The following is a 12,747-nucleotide window of genomic DNA, read 5'->3' as shown; positions in this document are numbered from 1 at the left end:
CTGTTTGTTTACTGGGAGACCAAAATTCCTCTGGATCGTCCCTTCAGGGCCACTGACACGTGTACATACACCAAACTGAAAACACACAGGGACACGCACGTATATGAACACACACACAGGTACACAGTCGAGCTTTCGCAAACAAATACACATACGCACCCACACGTGTAAACACACAACCAGATCTCCTCAGCAGCTCTTGATTGCTCTGGTCTGATTTTAATTAGAGGCTCATCTTTCTCAGATCTCAGAAATGGCTCTGAGGTTGAGCGGTTTAGCGGTTTGATGCTGGTGCCAACACACAATTGGTTGAAGGCCTGCTTGGATGGCACCATGGGTTTGGTGGGAATGTGGTTAGATCCAACAATCGTGGTTTTGAACGTTTACAGAGAGAAAGCTTTGACTAACAAAGTCACAAGACCCGAATGCTTTTAACCCATAGTACCCCACTGGCAGCAGAAGTCTAAATACATAACAAACTGCTTTACTAAAGCGTGGAGGGGTTCATAGGATCAAATGATTGAACACAGCATAAGTAGGAATGTGCAGTTGTACTACTATACAGATACTCAGTATGCATATTTATCTTTTTTTTTATTTTTAAGATTATTTTCATAACATTTATTGGATGGCTGCAGTAGAGAAACACGTAATGTGTGCTGTGGCATACAGCAAGAGTCTGTCCAGTTAGGAGAGTTGAATCGGGGACTCATTTGCTGAGGGCATTTTCGCCTATGCAGTGTGCACCCGAACAACTTCACTATTGGGTCGCCCCTTAATTGTACACCTTTCCCATTACATTTCCCAACGATGGAAATGATGTTCTGTTTCTTTTTCATCACACGGTTGTCTTAGCTTTAGCTAAATCTGTATTTATCAGATGAAGTAATCATGGGTTCTTCTCGAAATGATTGCTGTGAAGTCATGGGACCTCACACTGAACTGCACTGCCCTTTCCCTTCCTGACGTTTGCTTACGCTGGGCTTTTGTGCGGGTTGGATGATGTCGTAATTGCCCCCAAAAGCCCCTTCCAGAGAATGAGGACAAAACAACACAAGAAAGTCGATGACTATAACTAAAAAATGCCACCTAAAGCGCTTTTTGCTTAAATTAAATTACTGATCTCAATATTTTCAAAAACTTGCCAACTGTCTAATGTTATTAAAGTCAATTGTTGCCCGCCAGCATATGGTGTAATATTTTTTTTTTTATGATCCATCCTCAATATTTTGATAGAATGGATACCAGCTGCATAGAACAATGGATTATTAGACTTAACTGATGACACTAATTGATAACGGATTCATTGACTGTAGGAAAATAAAATTAAAAATGCTTAAATATGTCTCTAAAAACATTCCATTCTATGGCTGATTGGCTAGAGTTAAGTATATTGTCTTTTTGCTCACATTTACAAATAAGGAATTCACTGGTGAAAGGACGTGATAGTATATAGACATATCCACTGCTTGTGAGTGATATACGTAGCCTAAAATACACACACATATCTCTAAACTATGTCAAGGGCATGAGTTCGCACTAGTCACTTTCATATCCGAAGTAGGCTGATAGACTGTAATAGATACAACATGGGCTTTAGAAATGCCTTCCACTTGCAGGAGATAAAAGTGTGTATAAAGAGAGCTGGTACTAGATAAAGGTAGATAAAAGAAAGGTGCAACTATACTTAAGGTTGACAAATTAAAGGAAAAACCTGAACCCTTGACCCCTACAGTGAGTGGATCTAGTTGCTCTGTTGTGCTGTGGGGGGAAATCTGCTGGCATGGTTTGTGTCCACTTGCCCTCTTAAAGGAAAGTATCACTGCAAATCACTTGAAAGTTTTTCCAAGTGATCGTCTTTATCCAATGATGAAAGATTTCTAGCCCGATGGGAATGGTTTCATCCAGAATGGCAATGTCCCCATCCATGGGGCATGAGGCGGCACTGAATGGTTTAATGAGTTTGAAAATGATGTAAATCATTTGTTATGGCCTTCACAGTCACCAAATCTGGACCCAAGTGGAAGATTTTGAACCAACGTGTCAGACAACACCCTCCACCACCATCATCAAAACACCAAATGAAGGACTGTCTTTTTAAAGAAAGATGTTCATCCCTCCAGTAGAGTTCCACAGACTTAAAGAATCACTGTTAAGGCGCATTGCAGCTGCTCTGCTGTCACATGGTGGCTGAACACCAAACTAAGACACCTTATGGTGTTTTTTCCTTTAATTTGTTGCCCATCTGTATGTGTTTTATGTGTGTGTTTACCACTGAGTACCACTGACTAATAGAACGGAAGAGCAGGAAGTGCTTCCCATCCCTTCAGGTCCTGTTTACGTCTTCACCAACTTGACATACTTAAAAATCCCTCCACAAACAAAATGCCCCAACGACACACTTACGCTCACACGCACGCACACAAACTCATGAAAGCGAGTGCAAACATAAATCCTCTGATGCTCAAGATACTGTTCCTCTTCATCAAGGCCCAACCGACTTACATAAGTAAGTGATTCAGACCAGCAGCTTTGATATAGTTTGTTTTCTAGGAACTACAGATAGTGTTGCTTCAGGCAGACTGAGCATGACTGGAACTCTGCAGGGTGGTAATGCTGAGTCTTCCATTCTAACTACACACAATACTGGTGCTTTGTTTGCCATTTCAACAATACAACGTAACAGATATTCCTAACAAAGCATTTGGCAATGATAGCAATATTGTTAGTAAAGACAAAGTAAACCTCTGTAAGATACAGGTATGAATAATTCGTTTATTTATTAATAATATAACTGCCATGAAAGTGTTGGTTCTCTTCTTTGTGCATGTTACAGAAAGACTAAACACAAGAGCAGCTACACATAATGGCTTCATTGTGTCATTATCTTCACCTTTTCAGACCTGATAGTTCGATATTACATAGTGAAGTATGTATTATGACTAGCAAAACTATTAAAAAGTAACAGTGTGCTGTTTTGTCTGATCAATAGTAGAGAAAGGGAAATTATTTTGTTTACTAATGAAAAGCTGAAAAGGGAAGTTTGGAGCATTTTCTTGCTTTTAAAGTGACTTTTATGTTCAACTGATCCCACTATTGTGGAATAAGCAATCCTCATCTCTAGAATAATTTTAAAAAAATAATAATTTCACAGATTCTTTTGAGTTATGTCCCAACATGAGAAGTTTGGGGAATTCTCATTTGATTATCCGAAAAAAGGACAACTAATAATATTGAAATTCATGATTTGAGGCATCTGACTGTTGAAAGGGGATGTTTGTATTGTTTTATTGTGCTGTTTTCTTTCTTCTTTTAAAAAAAAATAACCCCAACAACAACAACAAAAAAAATACCTAAAGTAGTCTGACTCACCGGATGATGAAGACTTTGGATATAATACTGCCATTTCCGGCCCACATTTCATGCTTTCTCCTCCCTTTCCGCTTTCTGAGTGTTACTTGGTTCAACAGCAACAACCACCTCAAATGAGCAGCTTACATGTTGAAAATGGCGAGTTTTGCCGAGGATTTGTGTTATTCAATAAGGCAGGCCTGCTTGTCTCTTTTGGTAAACTAAATCTGGTAAAATGACAGTGTTTGCATCCCTGCATGCAAATGTTGCTCCAAAACAATTACACTCATCACTTTTTTGCAGGAGCACCATTGCTGCGCAGCCAGACCATTCTCCAGCCCAGACACAGCTATGGAGATACGTCTGGCTATGCAACTCAGTGGCGGCTATTCTATCTGAAATGTAGTCCTATTTAGAGTGCTGCTTGTCCAGACTTGGTAATCTTAAAACGTTTGTATTTAGATCAGAGAGATCCAATCCATTGCTGCTTTGAAAAACTGGCACAAAAAAATGTATTGCCTGATCCTAGATAACAAAACACAAGATTTCCAAATCAGGAACATTCTGATTAAGATTAAACATCTCAACCAGCTGGGCCCAGTTTTTTGTTTTCACTTGGTCATTGATAAAAAAAAACAACCTCTATTATTTCGCATTTTAGCTTTCACTTTGCGTACTTATTTATTCAAATGTCTACAGCTGAGATAAACTTTGTAGAGACAGTGCATAAGTTTAGGCAAAAAAGTAAGTATTAATCTATAGAGTTATGCCAAATATGCAACGGAATATATTTGCAAGAGTCGAGAGGGACTGTGAACTGGAGGCGAAGAGTGCGAGAGGCAGGGGACAGGAAAGAGAGGACAGATAGAGAAGTGAGGCAGAGTGGATAGAGTAAATAAACATAGCCGGGAAGTGTTGAGTCCACGCACAGGACGTGGTTTGGTTTGTGTGTGTGTGTGTGTGAGTGTGTGTGTGTTTATCAAGCCCAGCTGGCTCCCATTTGCCCAGGAATGAGTCTGCACCTCTCAGAGGCCCGCGCCTGCCTGGCTTTGAAGGCCTCTGTGCTGTGTGTGTGTGCGCATATGCATGTGTGTGTTTGTATAATAACAGCTTCATTAGACGACTGCATGGGACCATTGAACACATAAAACACCCAGACATACATTTACTGCGTGTATGTTATGTGTATGTCCTCTTATGTGTTCATTTTAAACACACACACTCTTAACACAAACAGACAACCTTGCGCACGCACACACACGCGCGTAGATCCACACAAATTTCAGGTTTCACAAGCATGCACAGAGACCCCTAAACAGTCACAAGGGGTTGGATTTAACTGCTTCCAGATGTAAGTTTAGGACAGAGCACACACCAACACATAGACAAAATCTTCTGCTTTGTTGAAGTCAGCAGAACTACTCTGTTCAAATTAATGAAGTGCTGGTGGATGGGAAATGACTCGGGAGTAGATGAGTTTACTACAAGCGGGGAAATGGCTCGCTGGTGTTTTCTGATAATCGGAAAGAAAACAGGAAAAAAAAACTCTGTCAAAACAAACGTTCATTCAATCAGCTGCTCAACTCATCAGATAAATATAAAACACTGTGGTCTATTTTATTGTTTCTTAACTGTGTGTATGTGACTATTTGTGTATTTGTTTTGCAGATGTGGCCCACACCTATACTGAGCCCCTCATATTGAGGTTAAATGGCACCCCGGAAAGGTTGCGAGGTGGCGATGGAGACAACTGCATTTACAACAGCACCCTCTCACATTCAACGCTTACAACACCCAACAAGAGCATCACATGTGAGTAACACACCCTCACAAACACACACACACACACATACACATTCACACATTGAGACACACTCACTGAGAGACTGGTGAGAGTTTTATTTCCATTACTGATCACTGGTCTGATGAGTCACATTGTCCTGACCTTTAACAAATACATTTGCACACCCTGCAGAAATAGGTCAGGTAATCATACACACAGACAGAAATATCTACATTGTCAGCTAAGTAGGTTAAGTTACTGATTTCTCAACACAACCAAGTCTGCACCCAAAACTACACACTTGAAATACCTTTTCTCACTTTCTACTGTTTCTCTGCATTTTTTGTTCTCTCCCTGTGTGTCTTTGCTGAAACTGGGATTGTTAGGATATTACCATGACAATAACAGGTGGGCGTGACTGGTGCTGTGGATTTTTGCTTCCATTTACTAGTCTCTGTGAATTATCTAGGGTTCACTGAACATGTTGGTCTTTCAAATCAAAATAAATCCCACCAAAATGTGTCAAATTTGATCAATAGAAATGCAAAGTCCTGAGGTCACATACAGGCTAGTCTGACTCACAGGATTCAGACTGCCGGTATAAGCCTGACACTGGCCACGCATTTCACATGGCTTTCTACTCCCCTTCCATCATTTGTTATTTTCAAATTCCCTTTCACTATGTGAAACAACAACCTCCGACCTCCGGGCTAGCAATTACCACCCTGAATATTTCAAGTTTTATTTCAAGGTTATAATGAAATGAAAAATACTTTATTTATCCCAGAAAGGGAAATTCAATTATGTATATATATATACATATATATATATATAAAAAATGAAGTGCAGTCAGACCATTCTGTGCTGCAGAATAGTCTGATTGCAAAACTATTTCGGCCAACTTGCTCCACTGTGTTTGCTCCCTCATCCAACCCCTCTCCTGATAACACTGTGACTGTACTGAATATATCTTGACTCTTGAAATTATTCCACATTAATATGGGCTTTTTTCCTGCTTTCGTCTTGTGTGGTTCAACTAGTTTGTTGCTTTAATCACCTTACTAAACTGCAAAACGATGAAAATCCCTCGTTGTCTCTCTCAGTAACACCACCAGTCTCTGTTTATAGCGCAGCTCTCATGCTATCATAAGTTTGCACTTCTTCATGAACTGCGCACTGAAGACGTGGAATGTGAGTCACTTGAGCCAGTCCAACCTCACATAAGCGTCCTGTTCATCAAATACCCAAAATGTTCGTTCCTGTAGATTCAGGCCGCAGTGCTCTTGTGGTCAGACAGAGCACAAATTTTAGAGGCGGCACAATTGTAAATGGCAACTTGTGATTAATGGCAAATTTACCTGAGGCACCTTCCCAGAATTTGTCCCATTCGGGAGGCTTGAGACTGAAATGGCCTCACCCTGTTCAGCTTGTCATGTTTAACCCACAGATTGGGCTTGTGGGAGATGATTAAACCAGAAATATTAAATAAACAAAAACATTACATTGTCTGTCTGTGTCTAGGAAAATGGACTGAATCACACAGCATACTATTTAGGATTGTTTCACTGTGTTCCATGGGTGGATTTTAGTCATTTTTATTACTACAAATGTCATCGTGGGGCGGCCCGATGGCCGAGTGGTTGCATCGCACGCCAACTGGGTACAAGTGCTGTCGAGCAGTGAGTCACCCTTGCTGCATGTCGTTCCCCTGCTCTCATCCCCACATTTCCTACCTTTCCCCGCTGCTGCTATCTAAATAAAGCGAAATGCCAAAACTAATGTCAGTGTGATTTTGACTGTAACAGAACTGAATTTTCAGTTTTAATTCATTTGATGTCCCTGTTTATTCCATCTGTGAAATTCTTCTACCAATGTAAGCCAATAACATTTTTCACTGCTGTAAAATAAAACAGCTATTTGGCAACAGCACCGGAGTGAGAAAACTGCAGGAGGAGTGATGATTAAGGCTCATAATGTTTGTGCTTTATTTACACTCAGCTCTCCAAGTCTTAAACTACTCCCCAAAATCTCCAGCTGTCCAGTCATTACGCTCCACAGTGGGTGTATCAGCAGTTCTCTGTCGCAATTTGCTGATGAAGAGCGTCACAACACCTAGAAGTTCTCCCTCCAGAGTCATATCACCAACCAACACCACCCATTTCCCTCCCTCATATTACAATTCCAACAGTTATGTCTCAGCCACAGAGAGACTCTCTTTTTTCACTCTCCTTGATGTGCTCCAACCCTCTGTATCAAAGCCAAAGGTTACCCAAGTATGCCATTACCCCCACCGCATTTATTTTTCTTGCTTTCACTTCACTTTGAAATAAGAAGAATGTCAACGTAATTCTCAAAGCAGTGCTAGTGTGTCATTTACTTCCTCAGAAGACCAGACTCCACAATAACACCTGCAAAGTTCTAGCTAAGTTGTCCCAATGCTTGGCCACCAACCTAAAAGCCCTGTTAAAAGGAAGAAAAAAAAATCTCTACAGTGGTCTAAATCTGTCCTTCCTGTCCTGCAGACACACTGAGGGACAGTCTAAGTGAATGAGTGATGAATGAAAGGAGGAATTTAGGGGTGAGAGGAGGGTTGAGTAAGCTGACATCTGAGCATGTGTTAGAAAACTAGGAGCACTTTTCCCGGAATCCAAGGCCGGCCATGGGTGACATGTATCCACACACAAACCTGCGCCATCATAGCAGCTAGTTTGTGGTAACTGAATAACGGGCATTTCAGGCAGGAAATGGACGAGTAGGTGAACTCAGTGTGTTTGGAAGTGAGTAGGTGTGTGAATGTCTGCTGTCTGTTGCTGTGTTTGTGCCTCTACCTGTCCTGTCTGCTGTCGGAGTCTATTTTCAGGCCCGGGGTGTGGAAGGCTGAGAGGTTTGGGCTTGATTTTCTTCCTGCTTCTCTCTCTCTCTCTCTCTCTCTCTCTCTCTCTCTCTCCCTCTCTCTCCCTCTCTCTCTCTCCTTCTCTCTGCTTTATTTTACATCCCAATAAAACCTATGAAACCCACCAGCTCCATATGCTGTGCAGAGAGGGTTATGCAACTGCAGTAGGCTTGAACAAAATGTACCGCCATGCACACCAGTCTTCATTGGCTTTGGTTTTGCCTTCATGTGCCTCCTCCCTTCATCCATAGCTTCCTCCCTCTGCAACTTACACAATCACACATGTGTTCATAGGACCTGAGCCACAAAACCAAACAGTGCCAGTTGCTAAACTTCATCCCTCGCTCAGGTAAATACTGACAGCTTATGGCTGTTTGGCTGTATAATTATACATCATTATACATCTAGCATCTGTCTGTTTTGTTTTTGTCTGTGTGAGTGGGTTTGTGTGTTTTCTGAGTGCCTCACAAGCCATTATCAGCATGAATGCACTTTAAATATCGGTCTCTGTCATCTGTAACCGATCAATCAATCATCTGGGTATCTGAGCGTGCAGACATAAAATAGCTGTGACTCAGGTCCGTGGTGAGATCATGGCTGTGTGACATCTGTGAGGGTAAGTGTGTGTGAGTGAGAGCGTGAGGAAACAGAAGCATAAACTGAAAATTCCTCAAGTCCGTATGTTCTGTCTCGCAGTGATGACATCACAGCTGCAGTATGTGTCTGGACCGGGGCCTATGACAAGCTGTCTGAGAACAATGTGCAGAGAGAGATCTGCTAACATGTGTGAGTGTGTGTTATGACCCAAGTCAAACACACACACACACACACACACACACACACACACACACACACACACACAGACGCACCGTTGAGTCAGTGATGTCATGAACACAACGCTGCCTTTGACGTCACAGTCACAGCAGGTTACACATGTTCACAGATGTTTAACTGCTTTCACTCTTTTGGACTGGAAACAGTGACACATGGAATTAATTACTGATGGGATCACGGTAGCATTTATGATACTTCCAGTTTGCTTTTTTTTTTTTTTTTTGCTGTCAGTTTGAGATACTTTCCCAAAATGAGATGAATGTGAATGAGAAAGTGGAAGACGGGCCTTTTTACTGTATGCATGTGCAAAGGAGGGCATGAAAGTAGGAGAACTGCTGAGTGGAGCTGCTTGTTATTATCTTGTCATCAAAGGGGAGGAGTGTGCGATGTGTTGTTGTCGGGAAATCTAGCAGGACTGTGACATTGCTTTTAATTAGAGACAAGTCACTGGGCTGAAACTGTTTTCCATCTCTGTTGCCCTGACTAAATTCTCTCTCACCTTCTCCCTCAGCTTCTCTTCTTTCTGTAACTGTCGTTCTCTGTATCTGCTATTTGTGTCTTGATTATAGTTCAACGCACACTCAAATTTTACATTTACTGTCAGCTTGAGTCCATGTCTAGATGTTGCAGGTCATGCCAGGGGTCATGTCGGGGATGAAGTGGTTGAGTTGCTTCAGATCACGTAGTTCCTACTTGTTCGCTGGCTTTTCTTCTAAATACAGGCCTTGACCTCCTCCTCAAATATTTGTTTCCATTCATATGTCAGATTAAATTCACAGAAATGAATCAAATGCTGCAACAAAACAAAAAGTGAATTAAGTGTTTTCTGTGTGTTGACGTGAATAAATACAGTTTATGCAAGTCAAAACCACAGACAGAACAAGAATGGATGTTTTTTCCGGGACTTTTGAGTATTGGGCAAGTTATTGTCATTCTTTTGCGTCAGCTAATTCCATATTTCATGTTTTCAAAAACAAAAACAAAGAACTGTACTTGGCAATTTACAAAACAAAATACAAAGGACTAGCAGTCATGCACGGCTGTTTTTTTGTCTCGTATAGAAAAGCCTCCACCTCAGACATGTGCAGGCACGAATGCGTCAGTCAGCTTTGCAATTAGACAACATTTTGAGTGCTGAGATTGTTTGATCCCATGTAGGTTATTGTGTTTGAATGCTTTAGAAGTGGTAGAGAACATTTCAGTGATTTTTACTTAAAGCTGATTATTTGTTTTGTTTGCATTTTGAATGTGTTATATCAAAAGAGTGACAATGATCCCAAAAAAAAAAAAAGCAGACACAGGCAATGCTGTTTTGCATTCTAGTAATATAATTTGTCTCTACGATAATGTGAAGTAATAGGCTGCACATTTGTAGTGTGTCAGTCCAGCTTCCAGTAATTCACAAAATCAATCTCAAAAGGGTTCAACCCTCTGAACCCCAAGGAGTTTGTGGACATTTTTTGCCTCTGTCACATCATTGCTCGTTGTGGGCTCATTTTTCACCACAATATAAAGTCATATACCTCTATGGAAGCACCACAATCATGGTGAGAAGTAGAGCCCACAGGTTTTACTAATATTGGAAAAAACAATGGTGGCTCTACATACTATAGATATTTTACATGTTTAAATTGCTTGCATTTTTGTCTCCTGACTGATCTGTGTAAACACAGCCCAGTTCAGTTTAAACTCAGAATTTTTGTCACGTCACTGCTGGTCACTGCTAACTATGAATGGCTTCATAGTTGTAGGAACATACTTTTTTCTTTTTTCTTTTTTTTTTTTTTACAGAGTCTGGTTATTGTAAATCATCTATTATTGGCAATTTCTTAATGAGGCATGTAGAATAAAGTGATTTTGATGAAATATAAGGATTTTAAGCACAAGTTTGGTTAGATTTCCAGACAGATGAGTAGTTTAAGGATCATTGGAATGTTGAAAATCCAATGATTGCTGTTTCTGGATCTTATAAATGGTGTAATTTTGGCATTTTTTTAAAGACATATTTAAAACCCCCAGCAGGCTTTAGGGTACAGAGGTTGGAATCAGATTCTTTTGACACAGAAGTAATTACATTGAAATCTAACTTGCATATTGAATGTTTTTTATACTCTGTTGATAGTTACAGGTAAAGTTTAGTTTTTTTCAGACTGGCTGAAATCACAACTACAACAAACAGGTACCATAGCAACACAACTATGAGCAATCCATCAGTCTTATCAGGTTTATCCACTATAATACAACCCATGATACTACCAGTAACAGGGAGTGTCTGCTTTAGCTCATTATGGATGATGCAAAATTTCTCAAATACAAATAATGCATGGAATTGGATGCATGTATTGTAATACTTAAAGATATGTTTGCTAAAATGATATAAAAACTGTAACCCTAACCCTAACTGTAAACACATGTTTTTGAATAGAGAATTTGCACTCACTCCTCATTTTGATCCACCAGTCTTGTGCTTCTTACTGAACTTTCACATGACTTTTTCCATGTAGTGAGTGGGTGCAACTAAACAAGCCCCATTAACACTGCAGAGAGTACTGTATAGCAGCCAAAAATGTGGGTAAGTCTCATTGAAAACTATTTTACATAGCGTTTAACAGCACCAGCTTATCATTTTCCCATTCTCACAGTTTTACAGTAGTACTTGACACTTGGGCTTTGGCCTGCATTTAGAAACAATGCAGCTACGCAAGAAAAGCCCAGAAGGGAGTGAGTTGGTAATATGGGATCTGGGGCGAATTACAGGCACTTCTGAAAAGTTTCAGAGGGTTTTGATTGCGCAAATGTTAGGAAACTAAACTGCTTTTGTGCCAGTAAGCTAAGCCCACATCGTTCTGTGTTTTCATCATTAAATGCTCACATATTATACATGTGCTTATTGATCATTTACAATACAAACAATCCAAATTTACAGTTTGTATTTAGAATTTCTTATTTCATACTGCAAAACTTGGGTGCATACCCAGATACTTGCTGCTCTGTTGTGCTTAATAATGCATTTGTGTCTAGTTAGTCATGAGACTGATTTGTGGGGAAGTGCATCATCTACCCATCCTGTCTGTCTGTGTTGTTCATTGATTAAGTGGTATTCAGGATACAGATTTGGTCTGATGAAACAGTTTTACTCTCATATCCACAATTCAACACTTTCAACACTTAGTGCTACATGGACAAACTGCAATGTAGACAGTTTGATGAAGCAGCTGGGATCTAGACAGACAGAATTCACAGTCATTCTGTTGACTCATTCCAGCAAAAGATAAGTAGAGTGCGAGCAGTTCTCTGGTCTGGGATGGGAGGTGTGTAAGTACAGGGTAGCTGAGAACCGCCAGGAGAAGAGGAAGAGGTGGAGGGTGCGTGAATGTCAGCGTGCTGCTGCATTGAACGGACGGTGACTCACTCATACACACCGACTGGCCAAACGGATTTGCACAGACATGCATGTGCACACACACATCATACAGGAGGTTGCAGGACCCCCAGTAGCCTACACTGCTGTGTTAGCGCCACACACGCACACTCTGCGGTTTCCCAGTCTCATCATGTTAATCCCGCAGTCATTTGGCTCTTTATTTGCTGTTATTTTTAACTAGCTCCCACTGCTGAATCATTGTGTTTATGAGTCACACCCATGCATCCTCCTGGTCCAAAAATGCACAAGCAGCAACCCATTTCTCTGACTTTCTTCTCTCTTCTGGCTCCATCTTTCTCTCTTACTTTCTTGATCGCAGACAAAGGGACCTTGTTTTTTTCTCTGTGTGTGAATGTGCACGAGTGTGCGTCCACACGTGTTCTTGCATGCATATATTTGTGTGTGCGAGTGGCCTAACCTCAAGCTCTGTTTGGAGACAGTCCTGACTCGCCGTCTCTCTCT

At 40.8% G+C, this 12,747-nt stretch overlaps 1 protein-coding gene across 1 annotated transcript in view; it reads left to right on the top strand.

The window, feature by feature from the left end:
• mdfi (MyoD family inhibitor) overlaps nucleotides 1-12,747 on the top strand; it is a 30,804-nt gene that overhangs the window by 10,137 nt on the left and 7,920 nt on the right. Inside the window, exon 3 of the mRNA XM_008299494.1 lies at nucleotides 5,020-5,163. Coding sequence (XP_008297716.1) covers nucleotides 5,020-5,163 — 144 coding nt within the window. The remainder of the gene's footprint in view (nucleotides 1-5,019; nucleotides 5,164-12,747) is intronic.

This window comes from Stegastes partitus, unplaced genomic scaffold (genome assembly GCF_000690725.1).
Source record: "Stegastes partitus isolate 25-593 unplaced genomic scaffold, Stegastes_partitus-1.0.2 Scaffold1425, whole genome shotgun sequence".
In the NCBI taxonomy this organism is placed as follows: Eukaryota; Metazoa; Chordata; class Actinopteri; family Pomacentridae; genus Stegastes; species Stegastes partitus.
The sequence above is the reverse complement of the archived record's forward strand: the minus strand, read 5'-3'. Positions and strand labels throughout refer to the sequence as shown.